This window comes from Somniosus microcephalus, chromosome 11, assembly GCF_052327205.1.
Source record: "Somniosus microcephalus isolate GS21.2 chromosome 11, FLI_Smic_1.0, whole genome shotgun sequence".
In the NCBI taxonomy this organism is placed as follows: Eukaryota; Metazoa; Chordata; class Chondrichthyes; order Squaliformes; family Somniosidae; genus Somniosus; species Somniosus microcephalus.
Window position 1 is genome coordinate 60,868,119 of NC_140997.1, and position 18,431 is coordinate 60,886,549.

The following is an 18,431-nucleotide window of genomic DNA, read 5'->3' on the forward strand; positions in this document are numbered from 1 at the left end:
GAGGCCCAACCAGTCCCCATCCACCACCACCCTCCTCCGCCTGGCTGAACTTGTTCTCACATTGAACAACTTCTCCTTTGATTCCACTCATTTCTTCCAAATCAATGGTGTCGCTATGGGTACCCGCATGGGTCCTAGCTATGCCTGCCTTTTCGTGCGATATGTGGAACACTCTTTGTTCCAGTCCTACTTGGGTCCCCCCCCTCATCTCTTTTTCCAGTACATTGATGACTGTATCGGTGTCGTTTCCTGCTCTCGCCCCGAACTAGACAATTTCATTCACTTTGCCTCCAATTTCCACCTTTCCCTCACCTTCACATGGTCCATCTCCGACTCTTCCCTTCCCTTCCTCGACTTCTCCGTCTCCATCTCTGGGGATAGGTTATTGACCAACATTCACTACAAGCCCACTGACTCCCACAGCTACCTGAACTACGCTTCCTCCCATCCCACCTCCCGTAAGGACTCTATTCCATTCTCCCAGTTTCTCCGTCTCATCTGCTTCGACGATGCCACCTTCCATACCAGTGCTTCCCATATGTCTTCCTTTTTCCTCAACCGAGGATTCCTCTCTACCGTTGACCGCGTCCGTTCTATCTCCCGCACTTCTGCCCTCACCCCTGCCCCTCCCTCCCGGAACCACGATAGAGTTCCCCTTGTCCTCACCTTTCACCCCACCAGCCTCCACATTCAACGCATCATCCACCGCCATTTCCACTACCTCCAACTTGATCCCACTACCAAACGCATCTTCCCCTCCCTTCCCCTTTCAGCATCCTGTAGGGACCGCTCCCTCCAAGACACCCTAGTCCATTCCTCTATCACCCCCAGCAGCCCTTCCCCTTCGCCCGGCACCTTCCCGTGCAAGCGCAGGAGATGCAACACCTGCCCTTATACCTCCCCCCTTCCCACTGTCCAGGGCCCCAAACACCCCTTCCAGGTGAAACAGCGATATACTTGTACTTCCTGCAATCTAGTATACTGTATTCATTGCTCACGATGTGGTCTCCTCTACATTGGGGTGACCAAACGCTGATTGGGTGACCGCTTTGTGGAACACCTCCATTCAGTCCGTAAGGGTGACCCCGAGCTTCCGGTCGCCAGTCATTTTAATTCACCGCTCCATTCCCACTCGGACCTCACCGTCCTTGGCCTCTTGCATTGTTCCATGGAAGCTCAGCGTAAGCTCGAGGAACAGCACCTCATCTTCCATTTAGGCACTTTACAGCCTTCCGGACTCAATATCGAGTTCAACAATTTCAGATCATAACCTCGGCCCCTATCATATTTATATATTTTTTATCCACACTTTTGGTTTGTGCCTTTTCTCCTTTTTTTTCCTCCCTCCCACATGGCAGCTGTCTTTCATTCTGCCAGCGCAATTCACACTTCATCTAGAGCCATCCTTTGTTTCTTAACCGGTCCTATTACCATCTCGTCTCGCCTTGAATATCTCTTAATGTCTCTTTACTTCTCACAAACCTTCCCTTTTGTTCTTTCATCCCCTCCCCCATTTCCCAGCCCCCAACTTGCTTTTTCGTGTTTCATTTCCTGCTTTTTTTTCCTCAGTTCTGAAGAAGGGTTTCGACCTGAAACGTTAACTCTGTTTCTCTCTCCACGGATGTTGCCTGGCCTGCTGAGTTTTTCCAGCTTTTTGTGTTGTTATTTTATGAAAGGGTATAATTTTGATGGGAGACTTGAAAAAACAAGACTGTATTCTCTTGAGCAGAGAAGGGTCAGGGAGATGTAATAGAAATGCTCAAGATTATGAGAGTTTGAGAGCATAAATAATAGATTATTTCCATTTATTAGTAACAAATGTCATAAACTTAGGACAGTACTAAATGCTAGAAGAATATTTAATCATGCAAAGTGTTATCCCGATGTCAAGTAGTTACTAATGCCAAGTTAATCATGGCTTTTCAGAAGGAATTAGATAAACACATGAAGAGGAAAATATTAAAGGTTATGGGGAGAGGCAGGGAAACAGGATTAGATTGATACAGGTACCAGCATAATGTGCCGAATGGCCTCAACCTAGGCTGAAATTTCTAATTCTACTTGTCTACCATGTTGTATCTTTTTTAACATCATCACACAGGCTAGTTCAATATTGCTGAAAATAGTTAGTTTACAAGGTCCTTCATCCGCACAATAGAGATTAGTTTTTAAAGCCAGCAAACCATTATAGCAGTATGATTGATAATTTGAACTGTTAATGAATTTGATATTTAACTCTGAGTTGAGCATAGCTTTGCTAAAGGAAACAACATTCTATTTTCAGTTAAAAACGACACGCTTCATATTGTGCAATAATAAATAGTGTAAAAGGCACAAGTTTTGTGTCATCAAGTCACTGGTGAATGCTGGTCACTGATTAGAATACATTTCCAGCTGTGCAATGAAAGGAGCTGACTTCACAATAATAAATGTAATGACGAGACTGGGCTATCGACTGGCTATATTACCCAGAATTTGCAGTTGTAATGACAGTGAAACTGTCAGCGTTCACTGTCATTACTCTGTGAAACTGGCAACAACTTCTGGTGTCCGCACATGCACAGCTAAACGCAGAAGTCACTGTCAATGATTCCCTCCTCCTCCACAGGGTCCGCTGTTAAAGTCTTCGCAAATGGAAATCTTACAAATAACTTGAACTGATGTGAACTTCCACTTTTTACGCTATAATCTTGTGTAAACCCCCCCCTCCAAAAAAAAAGTTAAGCCTTGTTGAATGAGGTGTAATTGGGTTTTTAATGGCGTACTAAGTCAGAATTACTGCTGAACAACCTCTCTGGCACTGAAAAACTAATTTTATATTGTGGAATGTCAAATTTCTCCATTATGATAAAAAAAAATCCCATAGATTTTAAAATAATAATTTTTTTTAAAGTTTGATATTTCAGCTTCTACCTTAATCCCATGTGTATGCCCCAATCTTTATTTTACTCTCTGTAAAATGATTAAAAAGTGAAGGATAATCAGTGCTTTTTACTTCCTGGTTTGCTGTCTGTGAGAATTCTTCAGAGTGATTGGTTGCTTTGTCTGCTTGATGACATCACTGTTGCTGGACGCTGGAGATCCCCTAGAGTTGGCGCCAGAATGAAATTAATGTTGGGAAAGGTGAAATCCACGCCACAGAGATCGCTAGATCTTTGTAGGCAGCTTTCTTCGAGGTCAGTGGCGAGTGTTGTCATTTTGCCGCTGACCGCAGAATCTGGGCCATTGTTTCATGCGAAAAAGACTAAAATCAAAATAGTGCACCACAAGTGATTGGATTTGGTAGTCCTTTCTCTACCTGTTTATAGCTGCCTGTAACTCCTCCTCTTTCTTAGCAAGCTGCATCTTCAGTTCAGCAATCTGCTGCTGGAGTTCTGCCAGCTGGTCATGGAGGTCCGTACCCTCCCCTTCTAACTTCCTCTTTAGTTTCTCCAGCTCCTGCCTGGTCTTCTCTTCCTTCTTGAGCCGCACTGCAATAAGCAGGGATCTCATTATAATCTCATGAGTACCAACAGCCTTTGTTCAAAAACATGCTCTCGGCGATGGTTTAATATTAAAAGTGCAATGCAAGCCTTATACATTCTAGTGATTTTCAATCCAGAAGGACATCAACTGTGGCGAAGGTTAGAAAGAAACTGGATGTTACGTATCAACAAGCAAGGACCCATTTTGGTTTTGAAGTGCCCCAAATGCAACAATACTGAATAAATATTACACTGAATAAATTGGAAAATATAAATCTTTCATTTTGTAAGAATGTGAACAAAGAGTGTTTTGTTAGCGTACGTCAATAGAACCACATTAAATCAACCACCTGGGGGTGTTGGTCATAATGCTTGACTTAGCCAGGTGGTTAAGCGAGTGAGTAAAGTCGACTTGCGCCCTGGGGTCTGTGCGCTGGGAGAAATAGCTGTACCATGACTGCTCATTCTCCTGACGCAAGAGGTGGTCCTGCATTTTGAGGCCCAATTTAAAACACTGTACCCGTTTCTTTGGCAGGAGGTCGACTGCTTGGGGCTAAAATGTGGTTGGGAAATTACAAAATTTGTATACTTTAATATTGATTTTAAAATGAGGTCTTTATAAAAGCAGTCAATTTAGCGAGGTAGTCAACTTGTGAGATTCTATTGTACAAAAATAATAAAATGGATTCGACAGAGTAGCTACAGAGAAGCTATTTCCTCTAGTGGGAGAATTCAAGAATAAGGGGGCATAATCTTAAAATTAAAGCCATGCCATTCAGGGGTAAAATCAGGAAACACTTTTTCTTCACACAAACGGTAGTGGAAAGCTGGAATTCCCACTCCCAGAAGGCTTTGGATACTGGGTCAATTGAAATTTTCAAGATTGAGATGGATTAATTTTTGTTAGCTAAAGGTATCAAGCGATTATGGAGCTGGGGGGGGGGGGGGGGGGTGGGGGGCAAATGGAGTTGAGGTTCAGATCAGCCATGATCTAATTAAATGACGGAACAGACCCAAGGGGCAGAATGGTCTACTCCTGTTCCTATATGCCAGCAGCATTTTACTCTTAATAGTTCTGTAAAATTACCGGTTACAGTAAGTAAGATAACTCCTATTACCTTCTAGTTCTGAAATCATAGATTCATGTTTATTCTTCAGTTTTGTCAGGTTCTTTGCCTTTTCTTCCTCTTCTGCAAGATTGGTGATAAAGTCAGCTATTCTCTCATCTAGAATTTTCTTCTCCTATTAGTGGGACAAAATTGTGATTTTGTTAAATCCAGGATTTCACGAGTGTGTTTCTATATGCTGTGCAAACAGTGGAAGAGATTTTCTCAAGCCTTGATGATTCATTGAAGAGTCTTATCATAGAATATTAGAATGTTCCAGCACAGAATGGCCTCCTTCTGTGCCATAAATTTCCATGATTCTCTGAAATAGGCAATTGACACGTCATGTCTGTGCCAGTGCTTTCTCTACACATGAACCTCCTAGTTTAATCACACACTCCTGCCCGTTCCCCTTACCCTTGAAGAGTCTTTTTCAACTGAGCAAACTTAGAATAAATTGAGACTCAATAAGAGGATGGAAACAGTACCGAGCCCTGTAATTCCACCCCCCTGCCCACCGTCATTGCCACATGTGCCTAACACCAGCACTATACAACGCCTCAGTCAGGCCCAGTCTCACCGAGACTTGTAACCTAACTCATCAGGAGGGAGACCCCGGCAGTGCGGACCTAAGTCGCGGCAGCACCGAGGAAGCAGCAGATAAAACAACGGGAGACCCAGGCAGTGCGGACCCAAGTCACGGCAGCACCGAGGAGGCAGCAGATAAAAACAGCGGGAGACCCAGGCAGTGCGGACCCAAGTCACGGCAGCACCGAGGAGGCAGCAGATAAAAACAGCGGGAGACCCAGGCAGTGCGGACCTAAGTTGTGGCAGCACTGAGGAGGAGGCACCTCCAGCGATTTCAACAGCAACAAAAAACAAGGAGTGATGTCACAGGACAGCAGGTAGGTGATTGGTGGGCGAGTATTAACGTTTTTTCTCTCTAAACTAGGACAGTGGTTTAAACTAGGAGCAGGAAACTATAACGTACTTTATTAAATTTATAACTTAACTAGTTAAACTCATTAATATAACTATAAATAGTCATTGAATAAAGACTTTAATTAAATAAATAAAATATGGTAGGACAGGTTGTGTGTCTGGACTGCAGTATGTGGGAGTTTGTGGACAGCGAGACTGTCCCGAGCGAACACGTCTGCAGGAGATGTCTCCATCTCGAATCTCTCCGGCTCAGAGTCATTGAGTTGGAGGCACTCTGACACACAAGGGAGCGGGAGGAGTATCTGGACAGTTTGCTCCAGACTTCGTAGAGAGGTGCAAAATCAGAGGTTGGTGTGACCAATAGTGTGCAGAGTAAGGGGAACCCAGTAACAAAGGGAACGAGGATCAACAGAAACTGATCCTATCCAACAGCTACCTGTGAGGATAAGGATAAAAACTGTCGGAAGGACAGCCAGAATTCAGACCATGGCACTTTGGAGCAGGAGACTGTCCTAAGGGGGGGGGGGGGGGAGGGGGAGGAAAGGAAGTGTAATGTGGTAGTTGTAGGGGATTCTATAATTGGGGGACAGAAAGCATCCTTTGTAAACAAGATCGAGAGTCCCACATGCTATGTTACCTACCTGGTAAGGGAAATCTCGAACCGGCTTGAAACAATATTGGAGAGGGAGGGGTTCCGATCCAGTCGTTGTGGTCCATGTTGGGACCAACAACATAGGGAAGAGTAGGCAAGAGGACCTGTTTGGGGAGTACCAGGAACTAGGAGCTCAATTAAAGAACAGGACCTTAAGGGTTATAATCTCTGGATTATTACCTGAGCCACGTGTAAATTGGCGTAGGGATAAGCTGATTAGGGAAGTAAACATGTGGCTAAAGGAGTGGTGTGGGAAAAAGGGGCTCCATTTCATGGGGCACTGGCACCAGTATTGGGACAGGAAGGAACTGTACCATTGGGATGGGCTCCACCCGAACTGGTCTGGGACCAGGATCCCAACGGAAAGGATAAGTAGGGCGGTCACAAGGACTTTAAACTAGTAAATGGGGAGAGAGGGCTCAGGTGGAAATTGTAGTACAAATAGTAGTTCAAAAACAAACGAAAGGAGAGAGAGTAACAGTCAGAAATTGTGCTTTAGGCGCTACATGTAGAGGGAAAACTAAAAGATGTAAAGCATTTAAACCAGGAGAGAGAAATAAAAAATGTGAGTAAAACATCAAAGCTGAAGGACAGGCTAGGGTGTGCGGCTCAAATAAGCGTTCTTTATACAAACGTATGGAGTATAAGGAATAAAATGAATGAACTACAGGCACGAATTCAAATTGAAGGGTATGACATGGTAGCCATTACTGAGACATGGCTGCAGGACAGTCAGGACTGGGAACTAAATATACCAGGTTATAAGGTCGACAGGAAAGATAGGGAAAATGGCAGAGGGGGAGGAGTTGCCTTAGTGATTAAGAAAGAAATCACTTCAATGATAAGAGAGGATTTAAAGAGAAGTAAACAGCCAGTGGAGACTTTATGGGTTGAATTAAGCAAAAGGAAAGGATCTAAAACTGTAGTGGGAGTTGTGAATAGGCCACCTGGTAGCAGCTGTGAAGTGCTAGATTGTATAAATGCAGAGATTAGACAAGCGTGTAGTAAAGGCAGAGTGGTTTTAATGGGCGATTTTAACTTTCATATAGATTGGGAAAAGCAGACTAGCACCGGTCAGAAAGGTAGTGAATTTCTTGAGCGTGTCTGGGATAGTTTTCTACAACAATATGTTCTAGAGGCAACAAGGGGGCAAGCCTTATTAGATTTAGTAATGAGCAATGAGCCAGATTTAGTTAACAGCCTAACTGTGCGTGAATATTTATTCGATAGCGATCATAACATGATTGAGTTCAACATAGCATTTCAAAGGGAGAAACGCGAAACAGCTACTAAGATTCTAGATTTAGGTAAGTCCGACTTCAATGGGATGAGGCAGAGACTGTCCACAATAAACTGGGCAAATCTGTTAATGGGTAAAATGACAGATCATCAGTGGGAGATGTTTAAAAAAGAATTTATTGTGATACAGAACCAGTTTATACCCTTGAGGTGCAAAAGCTCTACTTGCCAAAAAAGACAGCCATGGAAAACTGAAGAGGTAAAGAACAGCCTAAAACTAAAGGAAAGGGCAGACAAAAATGCAAAAAATAGCACAGATCCTGGTGAATGGGAAAGATACAAAGAACAGCAAAGGGTCACAAAACATTTATTAAGAGTTACAGAAAGGGAGTATGAAAAGAAACTTGCAAGGGATATCAATACAAATAATTTTTACAGTTACATTAGGAAAAAGGTAGTTAGGAGCAATGTTGGCCCCTTAAAAACTGAAAGTGGTGATACTGTTAATGACGATGGGTAAATGGTGGACATGTTGAATAATTACTTTGCGTCAGTATTTACAGCAGAAGAGGATAGCATGCCAGAAATCCCAAAGAAACTAATATTGAATCGGGGACAGGGACCCAATAAATTAAGTAAATTAACAGTAATGAAGAATATAATGGCACTAAAGAGTGACAAATCCCCAGGGCCAGATGGTTTCCATCCCAGGGTTTTAAAGGAAGTAGGTGAGTACACTGCAGATGCTCTAACTATAATCTTCCAAAGTTCTCTAGATTCAGGAACCGTTCCTTTCGATTGGAAAATTGCGCATGTCACTCTGCTTTTTAAGAATGGTGAGAGAGGAAAACCAGGGAATTATAGACCAGTTAGCCTAACATCTGTTGTCGGAAAATTGCTAGAATCTATAATTAAGTGTAGGATGACTGAACACCTCGAAAATTTTCAGTTGATCAGAAAGAGTCAGCATGGATTTGTGAAAGGTAGGTCATGCCTAAGAAACCGGATTGAATTTTTTGAAGAGGTGACTAAAGTAGTGGACAGGGGAATGTCTATGGATGTTATTTATATGGACTTCCAGAAGGCATTTGATAAAGTCCCACGTAAGAGACTGTTATCTAAGGTACAAGCCCATGGAATTGAGGACAAATTATTGACCTGGTTAGGAAATTGGCTGAGCAGCAGGAGACAGAGTAGGGATAATGGGTAGGTACTCAAATTGGCAGGATGTGACTAGTGGTGTCCCGCAGAGATCTGTGTTGGGGCCTCAACTATTCACAATATTTATTAACGACTTAGATGATGGCATAGAAGGTCATATATCCAAATTTGCTGATGACACAAAGATAGGCGGCATTGTAGGCAGTGTAGATGAAAGCATAAAATTACAAAAGGATATTGATAGATTAAGTGAATGGGCAAAACTGTGGCAAATGGATTTCAATGTAAGCAAATGTGAGGTCATACACTTTGGACCTAAAAAAGATAGAACAGGGTACTTTCTAAATCATAGAATCATAGAAATTTACAGCACAGAAGCAGGCCATTCGGCCCATCTTGTCCGTGCTGGCTGACAAAGAGCTCTCCACCCTAATCCCACTTTCCAGCACATGGTCCGTGAATGGTGAAAACAGTGGATGTCCAAAGAGACTTGGGGGTTCAGGTACATAGATCATTAAAATGTCATGAAGAGGTACAGAAAATAATCAAAAAGGCTAATGGAATGCTGGCCTTTATATCTAGAGGACTAGAGTACAAGGAGGTAGAATTATGCTGCACTATACAAAACCCTGGTTAGACCACACCTGGAGTTCTGTGAGCAGTTCTGGGCACCACACCTTAGGAAGGATATATTAGCCTTGGAGGGAGTGCATCGTAGGTTTACCAGAATGATACATGGACTTCAAGAGTTAAATTACGAGGAGAGATTACACAAATTAGGGTTGATTTCCCTAGAATTTAGAAGGTTAAAGGGTGATCTGATTGAAGTTTTCAGGATATTAAGGGGAACAGGTAGGGTAGATAGAGAGAAACTATTTCCACTGGTTGGGGAGTCTAGGACTAGGGAGCAGAGTCTAAAAATTAGAGCCAGACTTTTCAGGAGTGAAATTAGGAAACACTTCTACACAAAGGTTGGTAGAAGTTTGTAAGAAGTCACACAACACCAGGTTATAGTCCAACAGTTTTATTTGAAATCACAAGCTTTCGGACAAATTTCAAATAAAACTGTTGGACTATAACCTGGTGTTGTGTGGCTTCTTACATTTGTCCACCCCAGTCCAACACTGGCATCTCCACACCATGGGTAGAAGTTTGGAACTCTCTTCCTCAAATGGCAATTGATGTTGGATCAATCGTTAATTTTAAATCGGAGATTGATAGCTTTTTGTTAACCAAAGGTATTAAGGAATATGGGCCAAAGGTGGGTATATGGAGTTAGATCGCAGATCAGCCATGATCTCATTGAATGGTGGAACAGGCTCAAGGGGCTGAATGGTCTCCTCCTGTTCCTATGTTCCACAGGATCGGGTGGAACACCGGTTTTACACTCTGCCCAATATTACCCTCCATTGACTTCAATGGAGAGTAAAATCGGGCTGGGTGTAAAACCAACGTTATATCTGATCCCATCAGATTCCTGAAAGGCGGATTAGGTTAAAATTGCCCCCTTTGTGGCTGATCAAGTTATATTTGAGTCCAGAGGTACAGGCTTTATAAAGACTTAAGAACCTTTAACGCCCAGTCTAATTGTTTTGTTTCATTTAGTCCGCACTTCATTATTTACAGATATTTACAAACTATGATTTACGCAAGAATTCAGGGCACGTGTCTCTTCCAGTGCAGTTTCTGTTCATACTACAGAAACCCTGTAAACCTGGCGAGACACTGACCTTTGCAAATTTGATATTTTGGTCTTCCAGGATTATGATATCATCATCCATCTTCTTCAGTTTGGCGTCGAGGGTCACTTTCTCCAGCTGTAGCTTCTGTCGTGCAGCTTCCTCCTCATCCAGCTGTTCCTCCAGGTCCTTATAAAAAGAAAATTACTTGTGGGCAGATATTTACATAAGAATAATTTTCATATTTTGCCTGAAACCCCTGCAAACTTTTAAAAAAAGCTAAAAACACAGAATAGACTCTCTTGATCGTTATTTAAATTTGTACTGAAACATCAAAATTTGTAATGTACAGAATCGGTCGTTCTCATTACCAGGTCACTCGGAGCCTCCCTGACACTCTTAGCGGCAGAGGTCCAGTGTAGTAGTACTGGAGTAAGCAAAGACTTAATGTAAAATGTGAAAGTCTAAGTGATCAATTAGACTAACTTTTGCCATTAACAAGGTACTAACAGACAATAACTTGTATGCAACCAAGAGGATCTCACAAGGAGGATGAAGAGGTTGATGGCAATGTAAATTACGAGATGACTGGTGCACTCTGCTCAACACTGACAATAACATTTCATTTAAAGTCATAACTGTGGGGCATGGAATTGGAGGATCTTTAGAGAGGGAAGAAAACAATAAAATGTAAAGTCGTCAAATTATCAGTGAAGAATGGCTATTCCATTTTAAGTTCCACCTCTGTGCAGATGGTACGCAGTTACTCATTTACCAGGATTTGGGTCTGCATTTTCTTCTTTTCGGATAACATTTGGTGATTTCGATCTTCCTCTTCTTCAATTCTCGCCTCCATCTCATGAAGAATCTCCTCTAGCTCTTGCTTCTTAGATTCTAGACGGACTCTCATCTCTTCTGCCTCAGCGTATAGCTCTGTCTCAGCCTGCAGTTGCTCCTGCAGGGAATTCTTTTCCTCCATTATCTAAAGACATGGAAAGGAGATAAATATCCTAAAAGCATTATTCCTAATCATTTACAACACTTCTCAACATCAGAGTTATAAGAAAATGATGAACATGAGTGGTGATTTTATAATAAATGCACACTGGCATTTTATAAGAGTGCACAATATTACACTGCCTAAGTGTTGGAATAGTCTATTTAGCAAAATTAAAAATGACTTAATGGTCCTTTCCCCAGCACATTCAAAATTTAACAGTTCTCCTCAATCAATCAGAATCCTACACAAATATACACCGTGAAGCGTTTCATAAAATAATATGAAAAGTAAACATTACATGCAACTCAAAAATAACTTTGATTATCGGAGATGCTTCAAATTAATAAAAAGGAGAAACAAAACAAAAACATTCATTCATTACTGGATCCCTTGAAAATCTTGATTGCCCTTTAATCTGGTTGAGTGTTACTGGGTGAGTGTTTTTTGAAATGGCATGTTATAGTGGACTAGATGCATATCATGCAATGATTTTACCTGATTGTGCTTCCTTTCAAGTTCCGAAAGAAAAAGTTCTGCCTTCTGTTGCTTTTCTTTGGTCCTCTGCAACTCATCATCTTTCAGCTGCATTTCCTCCTCCTGACGTGTGACCTGCAGCAATGGCTTAACCTGCACCCAGAGATCGGGCATTAGAACATCACTGATCAACAGGTTTTACTCTCCAGAGAGTTCCTCACTACTTACCATCAGAATGTCACAGGCATCTTCAGGCACCTGCTCAGAGAAATCATAGAAAAGCGAACGCGAGACAAAGCTTTACTTCAAACATTTACTGTGCGAGTATTGATTTAGGCAGTGGTAAGTACCGCACCACAGTCAGAAAGCTTCAGCTGTACGAGGAGACGCTAACCCAAATGTAGTTTGAATATATCGACAGAGAAATGTAAACATGAAGAATTGTGAAAAATAAACATCTTATGATGTAAATAGCCACTCTTCTGGCTATTTTCATGCCTAAAGGTACCAAGCTTCATGGAGCATGGCAGCGATGGTTTTTTGTAAAGGTGTGTTTTTGTGGTCAATAAATTTGTGCAGATCAGATGGGGTGACCAAAAAGCAGAAACTTCTTTGTAGTCTTCTATGGAAAAAAATGCTTTTTTTTTTACTATTTGTTATCATCTATATCATGTACCTCTAAACTCAATAAACAGCATAGAATAGAGTTACAATATATTTTTAATGATTATTAATGGGATATATTTTCCTCTGTTTGCTAATGTTAGTGATGAAGTCAGTGATAGTATCGAGGGGGATTTCCTCACTTTATTCTCATGGCGACCTCTTGTCTAACATCAGCAAATGGAAGAAAATATACATAATCCTCTAAGAAATTAACAAGCCGATGAAAGTTATTTAAACTAACCTTAGTGAACAGTCTCCACCATTGCCAGTTGCGCAGTTTAAGGTAAGCAGCACAATTTCTCTGAATCACTTTCATAGCAGTGAGCTGCTGCTGCCGTTTAGCAAAGGCCCTGTAATCAGTCAGAGAACCATTAGCATCCTGCACTCACGCCTCAGGGCAACAGAGGAGAAAACTGATGGTGAGCAATCCAGTTTCAGTACAAAATACTGGGCAACTTTCATCAAATTAACATTGAGTACATTTCAAAGTGTTTAATGTACTTGTGCAGTAAAATCAGTTGTTATGAAGAGCTTACTTTCTGGACAGGTAGCCTCTGCTTCGAGCTTGGAAAGCAATAATGGCATCTGTAATTTTCAGGTCTCTCTCCTCTTCCAAATGAGCCAGTACACCAGTTCGGAAGAAGATCTTACTTTGTCCGATCCTGAAGAGGTTAGAATCTAGTTCCAGGGATTTGATCTAGAACAGTCACAATGCTTTTTAATAGCAATTCAGAATTTCAGTTTATTGACAAAAAAGGAAATATCTATTTGCTAAAACTGCTGGTGGAATTTGCACTAAACCATGCTGTTAAGATAAAGTTTTCTATTTGGCCTGCTGCAAATGTATGCTGTCAGTGAGAATATGGAGATGACAGGACAAGGATGCTGTCTGATGCTTTACATATTTGTCACCCAATTGCTGCTTTGGGCAAAGTGGATATCCTGAATATTCATAATTAGTGATTGATGTTTAGTTGAAATGAATTATTTTTATGTTGCACATCAATTAATGTGAAAGATGCAGCACAAACTGGCAATGCTTGTCCAAGTACAATGGCCTAAATTTTCCTATCCAGCTAAAAATAGCAAATGTGTTCCTGATGCCCAGTGTGGCTGAGGCATTAATGATGAAAAATGCATCTGATGATGTATAACCAATATTAACATATCCTTTTGAATGCGCCCACTTGAATATAGTTGGGCATATTCAACTTCTGTCATCACTTCCAATGGAAAATCGAGGAAGTGTCGGTGAATGCAAGGGAGCCGGTGGAATGGCTCCTCAGCAAATACCTAACTCCCAACCATCCCGCGAGTGGAAGTTTCAGCTCAATACATTCAGCTCCTGTTTCTGTCAGTTCATCACATTACATACCATAAGTACACAGGCCTGTTTTCCATCCATGAATCCTTTTGGAATAGCACCTGGAGTTAGAATTTCATATCTAAAAGAAACATTATTGATTAATAATTAATTGCATTTATCCAGTCCAAGTTTAATGATATGTAAGTGGATTCTGTACAAGAATGTCTCATTAATGAGAGACATTGATTGTCGATCCCTACATCTTATGAATGATACAAAGATTCAGGGGCTGATTTTACATTTTTGTACAATGATATTCAAAGCTATTTTACAGCACATATATAGCAATGGCACACATACAACTAACATCTTATAAATAAAAGATGCCCCCAACACTAAAACAAGTTCACTCTTACAAGGTGCAGAGGGCATACCTACCACAGAAGTTCAGTACATTTCTACTGCTTGCTTCTTCAATGACATTTCAAGGATTCTGTGATGTTCCAAATATTCTATCATCACCAGCGCATTGGTTCAGTCACTGCACTACTCGACAGAAACCGAACATTTAAAAATGTTCCAAGCTAATAAGTGTTGATGGGATCATACGATCCACAGCGATGCTTTATTTAATTCCATGAACATAATTTCTTGATTTTCAATACCAGACAGAATAGCCCTGGGCCTTACAGGTGTTTTCACAGTCTGTGCTACCTGTCACAGAACACTGAAGCTGATGGGCAAATGGTCCCAAATGTAGGAAGTAATTTATGAAGGATTTTGATAGAGAAGATAGGGAGAAACTGTTTCCACTGGCAGGAGGGTCGGTAACCAGAGGACACAGATTTCAGATAATTGGCAGAAGAACCAGAGTGGAGATGGGGAGAATTTTTTTGATGCAGCGTTTTATGATCTGGAGTGCACTGCCTGAAAGGGTGGTGGAAGCAGCTTCAATAGTAACTTTCAAAAGGGAATTGGAGATGTACTTGAAAACAAAACATTTGCAGGGCTATGGGGAAAGAGCAGGGGAGTGGGTCTAATCGGGTAGCTCTTTCAAAGGGCCAGCACAGGCACGATGAGCCGAATGGCCTCCTCTTGTGCTGTATGATTCTATGAAAAGTAAATGAAAATGCAGATATTACAATGGCAGTGTGAATGTGCTGATTTATTATGACTGCCACACTGCTACCAACCTAACAGTGAACATAAGAAGGGCCCCATAATTATTACAGGTATCTCCTTTAAAAAGTTAAACGTTTCATTGTGAACAAAGCAAAATGATATTCCACAGAAACAAAAGTACACTGTAAATTCTAGGAATCATTTGTGTTAGCAGAGAACACTAAGTGGGGGGGGGGGGGGGATGAGGGGAGGGGTTAATGTTGATGGACCTAATGGATAAACTTTAGCCTTGTTACTTTTTAAAATAAAAATGCCACTTAACACTTTTTGGGGAAATTCCTTTTATCTTCAATTCCTACCTAGTGTCCTTTTTATATATAACCTTCAGACACAGATACAGTCTTTAATTCTATTCTCTTGTTATACTGGTCAAGTGGAACTAAATTATTATACATTGAGTCTGTTATTAAGTGGTCCATCTTGAGTATTTCGAACAGGATCTAGACTAGATCGAAACTGTTCATTCAGTCCTCTGTAATGACCCTTTAGTTTGGAAAACGGACATTGAGAATATTAGCCACTGAAGCTGGCCCCAACCCTGGTCTAGCAACAGAGAAAATGTTACTTGCCTTTGGCGGAATTCCTGGAAGATAATCCGGTTAGGGAATCCTTGGCGGCAGATCCGGATACCTTCCAAAACACCATTGCACCGTAACTGGTCCAGCACCAGATGCGCATCGAGCTTGCCAGCCTGTTAGAGCAAGGCTCTTGTTAGTTAAGCTCAAGAGAGATTGTAGGAACTTTCAGGCTCGTATGGGACAGGCTGGATGGACCCCAGTAGGTCTTTTCCTGTCCAGCATTGTCTGTATGTTATAAACCTTTACAGGTCCTTTTATATTTTTGATTTGCTCATTGAACATGTTAGTGCATTTGTAAGAAAATCCTCTGGCTGCTGTTTTAACAAAGCTATGAACCTATTTAAAATAAACAGGTTAGCGCTCTTGTTAAATTAGCAGACAAAGGAATTTCATATCTGCATGTTAACATGCTTGTCACTAATATTGCACAATGCAATTCCAATCCATTCATCTTTATATTTCTATTTTATTAATATTTCCCTTAACTTTTAACTGCCCCTTACTCATTTGCACATGGTTAATCCAGTTTCCTTCATTGTAATGACAGAATTACACATGTTCACTAAGAAAGACGATGATAGTAGACCATTTGTTTCAATAGCTATCACTAGTTGGCTAAACACACACATTCACTTCCTTTTCTTACAAGCTTTTAGCTTACTGCGGACATTCTACAGTAAAAAAGGAACAATCTGAGCTCTTGATGTCTGCTACCCAACTTCATTTTTCATTTTGGAATCCTCTTGTATGAAATTTCAGCTGCTCCATACTATGAACATTCTCATTAAAGTGGAGAGAACCATGGTAACTTACCCTCTTTTCATGGTTTGGAATGATACAGCGCACAAAATTGGGGCTGGTGTTCCGCAGTGTAGTCATGAGTTTGGTCAGCTGCTCCTTGTATAACTGCCCCACTGTACGGAACATGCCCTTTTTGGTTTTTGAGGCACCCGGGGTACTTTCACTCATTTTAGCCACTTGGTCCAATCCAACAATACGGTCCACTTAAAAATATAAATTCAGGATATAATCAGTTTTGATAGTTTGTAGACTTGTTAAATAAATGCACAGTTTGGGGTGTAATTGAAGTGCCAAACATCGGAACATAGGAAAAGGAGTAGGCCATTCAGCCCCTCGAGCTTGTTCCGTCAGTCAATGAGATCATGGCTGATCTGTGACCTAACTCCACATACCCGCCTTTGCCCCACATCTTTGGTTAAAAAGACAAAGCTGAAGCGTTTACAACCACCTTCAGCCAGAAGTGCCGAGTGGATGATCCGTCTCGGCTACCTCCTGAGGTCCCCACCATCACAGAAGCTAGTCATCAGCCAATTTGATTCACTCCACATGATATCAAGAAACGGCTGAGCGCACTGGATACAGCAAAGGCTATGGGCCCCGACAACATCCCAGTAGTAGTGCTGAAGACTCGTGCTCCAGAACTAGCCGTGCCTCTAGCCAAGCTGTTCCAGTACAGCTACAACACTGGCATCTACCCAACAATGTGGAAAACTGCCCAGGTATGTCCTGTCCACAAAAAGCAGGACAAATCCAATCCGGCCAATTACCGCCCCATCAGTCTACTCTCAATCATCAGCAAAGCAATGGAAGATGTCGTCGACAGTGCTATCAAGCGGCACTTACTCACCAATAACCTGCTCACCGATGCTCAGTTTGGGTTCTGCCAGGACCACTCGGCTCCAGACATCATTACAGCCTTGGTCCAAAAATGGACAAAAGAGCTGAACTCCAGAGTTGAGGTGAGAGTGATTGCATAGTGTTCAGTTCCATTTGCAACTCCTCAGATATTGAAGCAGTCCGTGCCTGCATACAGCAAGACCTGGATGAAATTCAGGCTTGGGCTGATAATTGGCAAGTGACATTTGCGCCACACAAGTGCGAGGCAAATGACCATCTTCAACAAGCGAGAGTCTAACCACCACCTCTTGACATTCAACGGCATTACCATCACCGAATCCCCACCGTCAACATCCTGGTGTTCACCATTGATCAGAAACTTAACTGGACCAACCACATAATTACAGTGGCAACAAGAGTGGGTCAGAGGCTAGGTATTCCGTGGCGAGTGTCTCACCTCCTGACTCTCCAAAGCCTTTCCACCATCTACAAGGCACAAGTCAGGAGTGTGATGGAATACTCTCCACTTGCCTGGATGAGTGCAGCTCCAACAACACTCAAGAAGATCGACACCATCCAGGACAAAACAGCCCACTTGATTGGCACCCCATCTACCACCTTAAACAGTCACTCCCTCCACCACCGGTGCACCGTGGCTGCAGTGTGTACCATCTACAAGATGCACTGCAGCAACTCGCCAAGGCTTCTTTGACAGCACCTCCCCAACCCACGACCCTAGAAGGACAAGAGCAGCAGGCGCATGGAAACACCACCACCTCCAAGTTCCCCTCCAAGTCACACACCATCCTGACTTGGAAATGTATCGTTGTTCCTTCCTTGTCGCTGGGTCAAATCCTGGAACTCCCTCCCTAACAGCACAGTGGGAGTACCTTCACCACACGGACTGCAGCAGTTTAAGGCGGCGGCTCACCACCACCTTCTCGAGGGCAATTAGGGATGGGCAATAAATGCTGGCTTTGTCAGCGACGCCCAAAACCCGTGAACGAATAAAAAAAAACCAGAAATCTATCAAACTTAGATTGAAAATTAACAATTGACCGAGCATCAACTGCCATTTGCGGAAGAGTTTTCCAAACTTCTACCCCCACCCCCGTGTATAGAATGGTTTCCTAATTTCACTCCTGAAATGCCTGGCTCTAATTTTTAGGCCATGTCCCCTAGTCCTGGACTCCCCAACTGGCAGAAATAGTTTTTCTCTATCCTATCAGTTCTCATTAATTTCTTGAAAACGTCGATTAAATCACCCTTTAACCTTTTAAATTCTAGGGAACACAATCCTAATGTGTGTAATCTCTCCTCGTAATTTAACCCTTGGAGTCCGGG

General features: G+C 42.1%; 1 protein-coding gene across 3 annotated transcripts in view; it reads right to left on the reverse strand.

Annotated features, from left to right (window-relative positions):
- myh11b (myosin, heavy chain 11b, smooth muscle) overlaps positions 1-18,431 on the reverse strand; it is a 194,896-nt gene that overhangs the window by 33,777 nt on the left and 142,688 nt on the right. For all 3 annotated transcript variants that reach the window (XM_086000802.1, XM_086000801.1, XM_086000803.1), the window contains 10 exons: positions 16,263-16,453; positions 15,441-15,562; positions 13,759-13,828; positions 12,920-13,080; positions 12,625-12,733; positions 11,739-11,870; positions 11,019-11,225; positions 10,295-10,432; positions 4,583-4,706; positions 3,299-3,470 (listed from right to left, as the gene is read on the reverse strand). In XM_086000802.1, the coding sequence (XP_085856928.1) occupies positions 3,299-3,470; positions 4,583-4,706; positions 10,295-10,432; positions 11,019-11,225; positions 11,739-11,870; positions 12,625-12,733; positions 12,920-13,080; positions 13,759-13,828; positions 15,441-15,562; positions 16,263-16,453 (1,426 nt within the window). The remainder of the gene's footprint in view (positions 1-3,298; positions 3,471-4,582; positions 4,707-10,294; positions 10,433-11,018; positions 11,226-11,738; positions 11,871-12,624; positions 12,734-12,919; positions 13,081-13,758; positions 13,829-15,440; positions 15,563-16,262; positions 16,454-18,431) is intronic.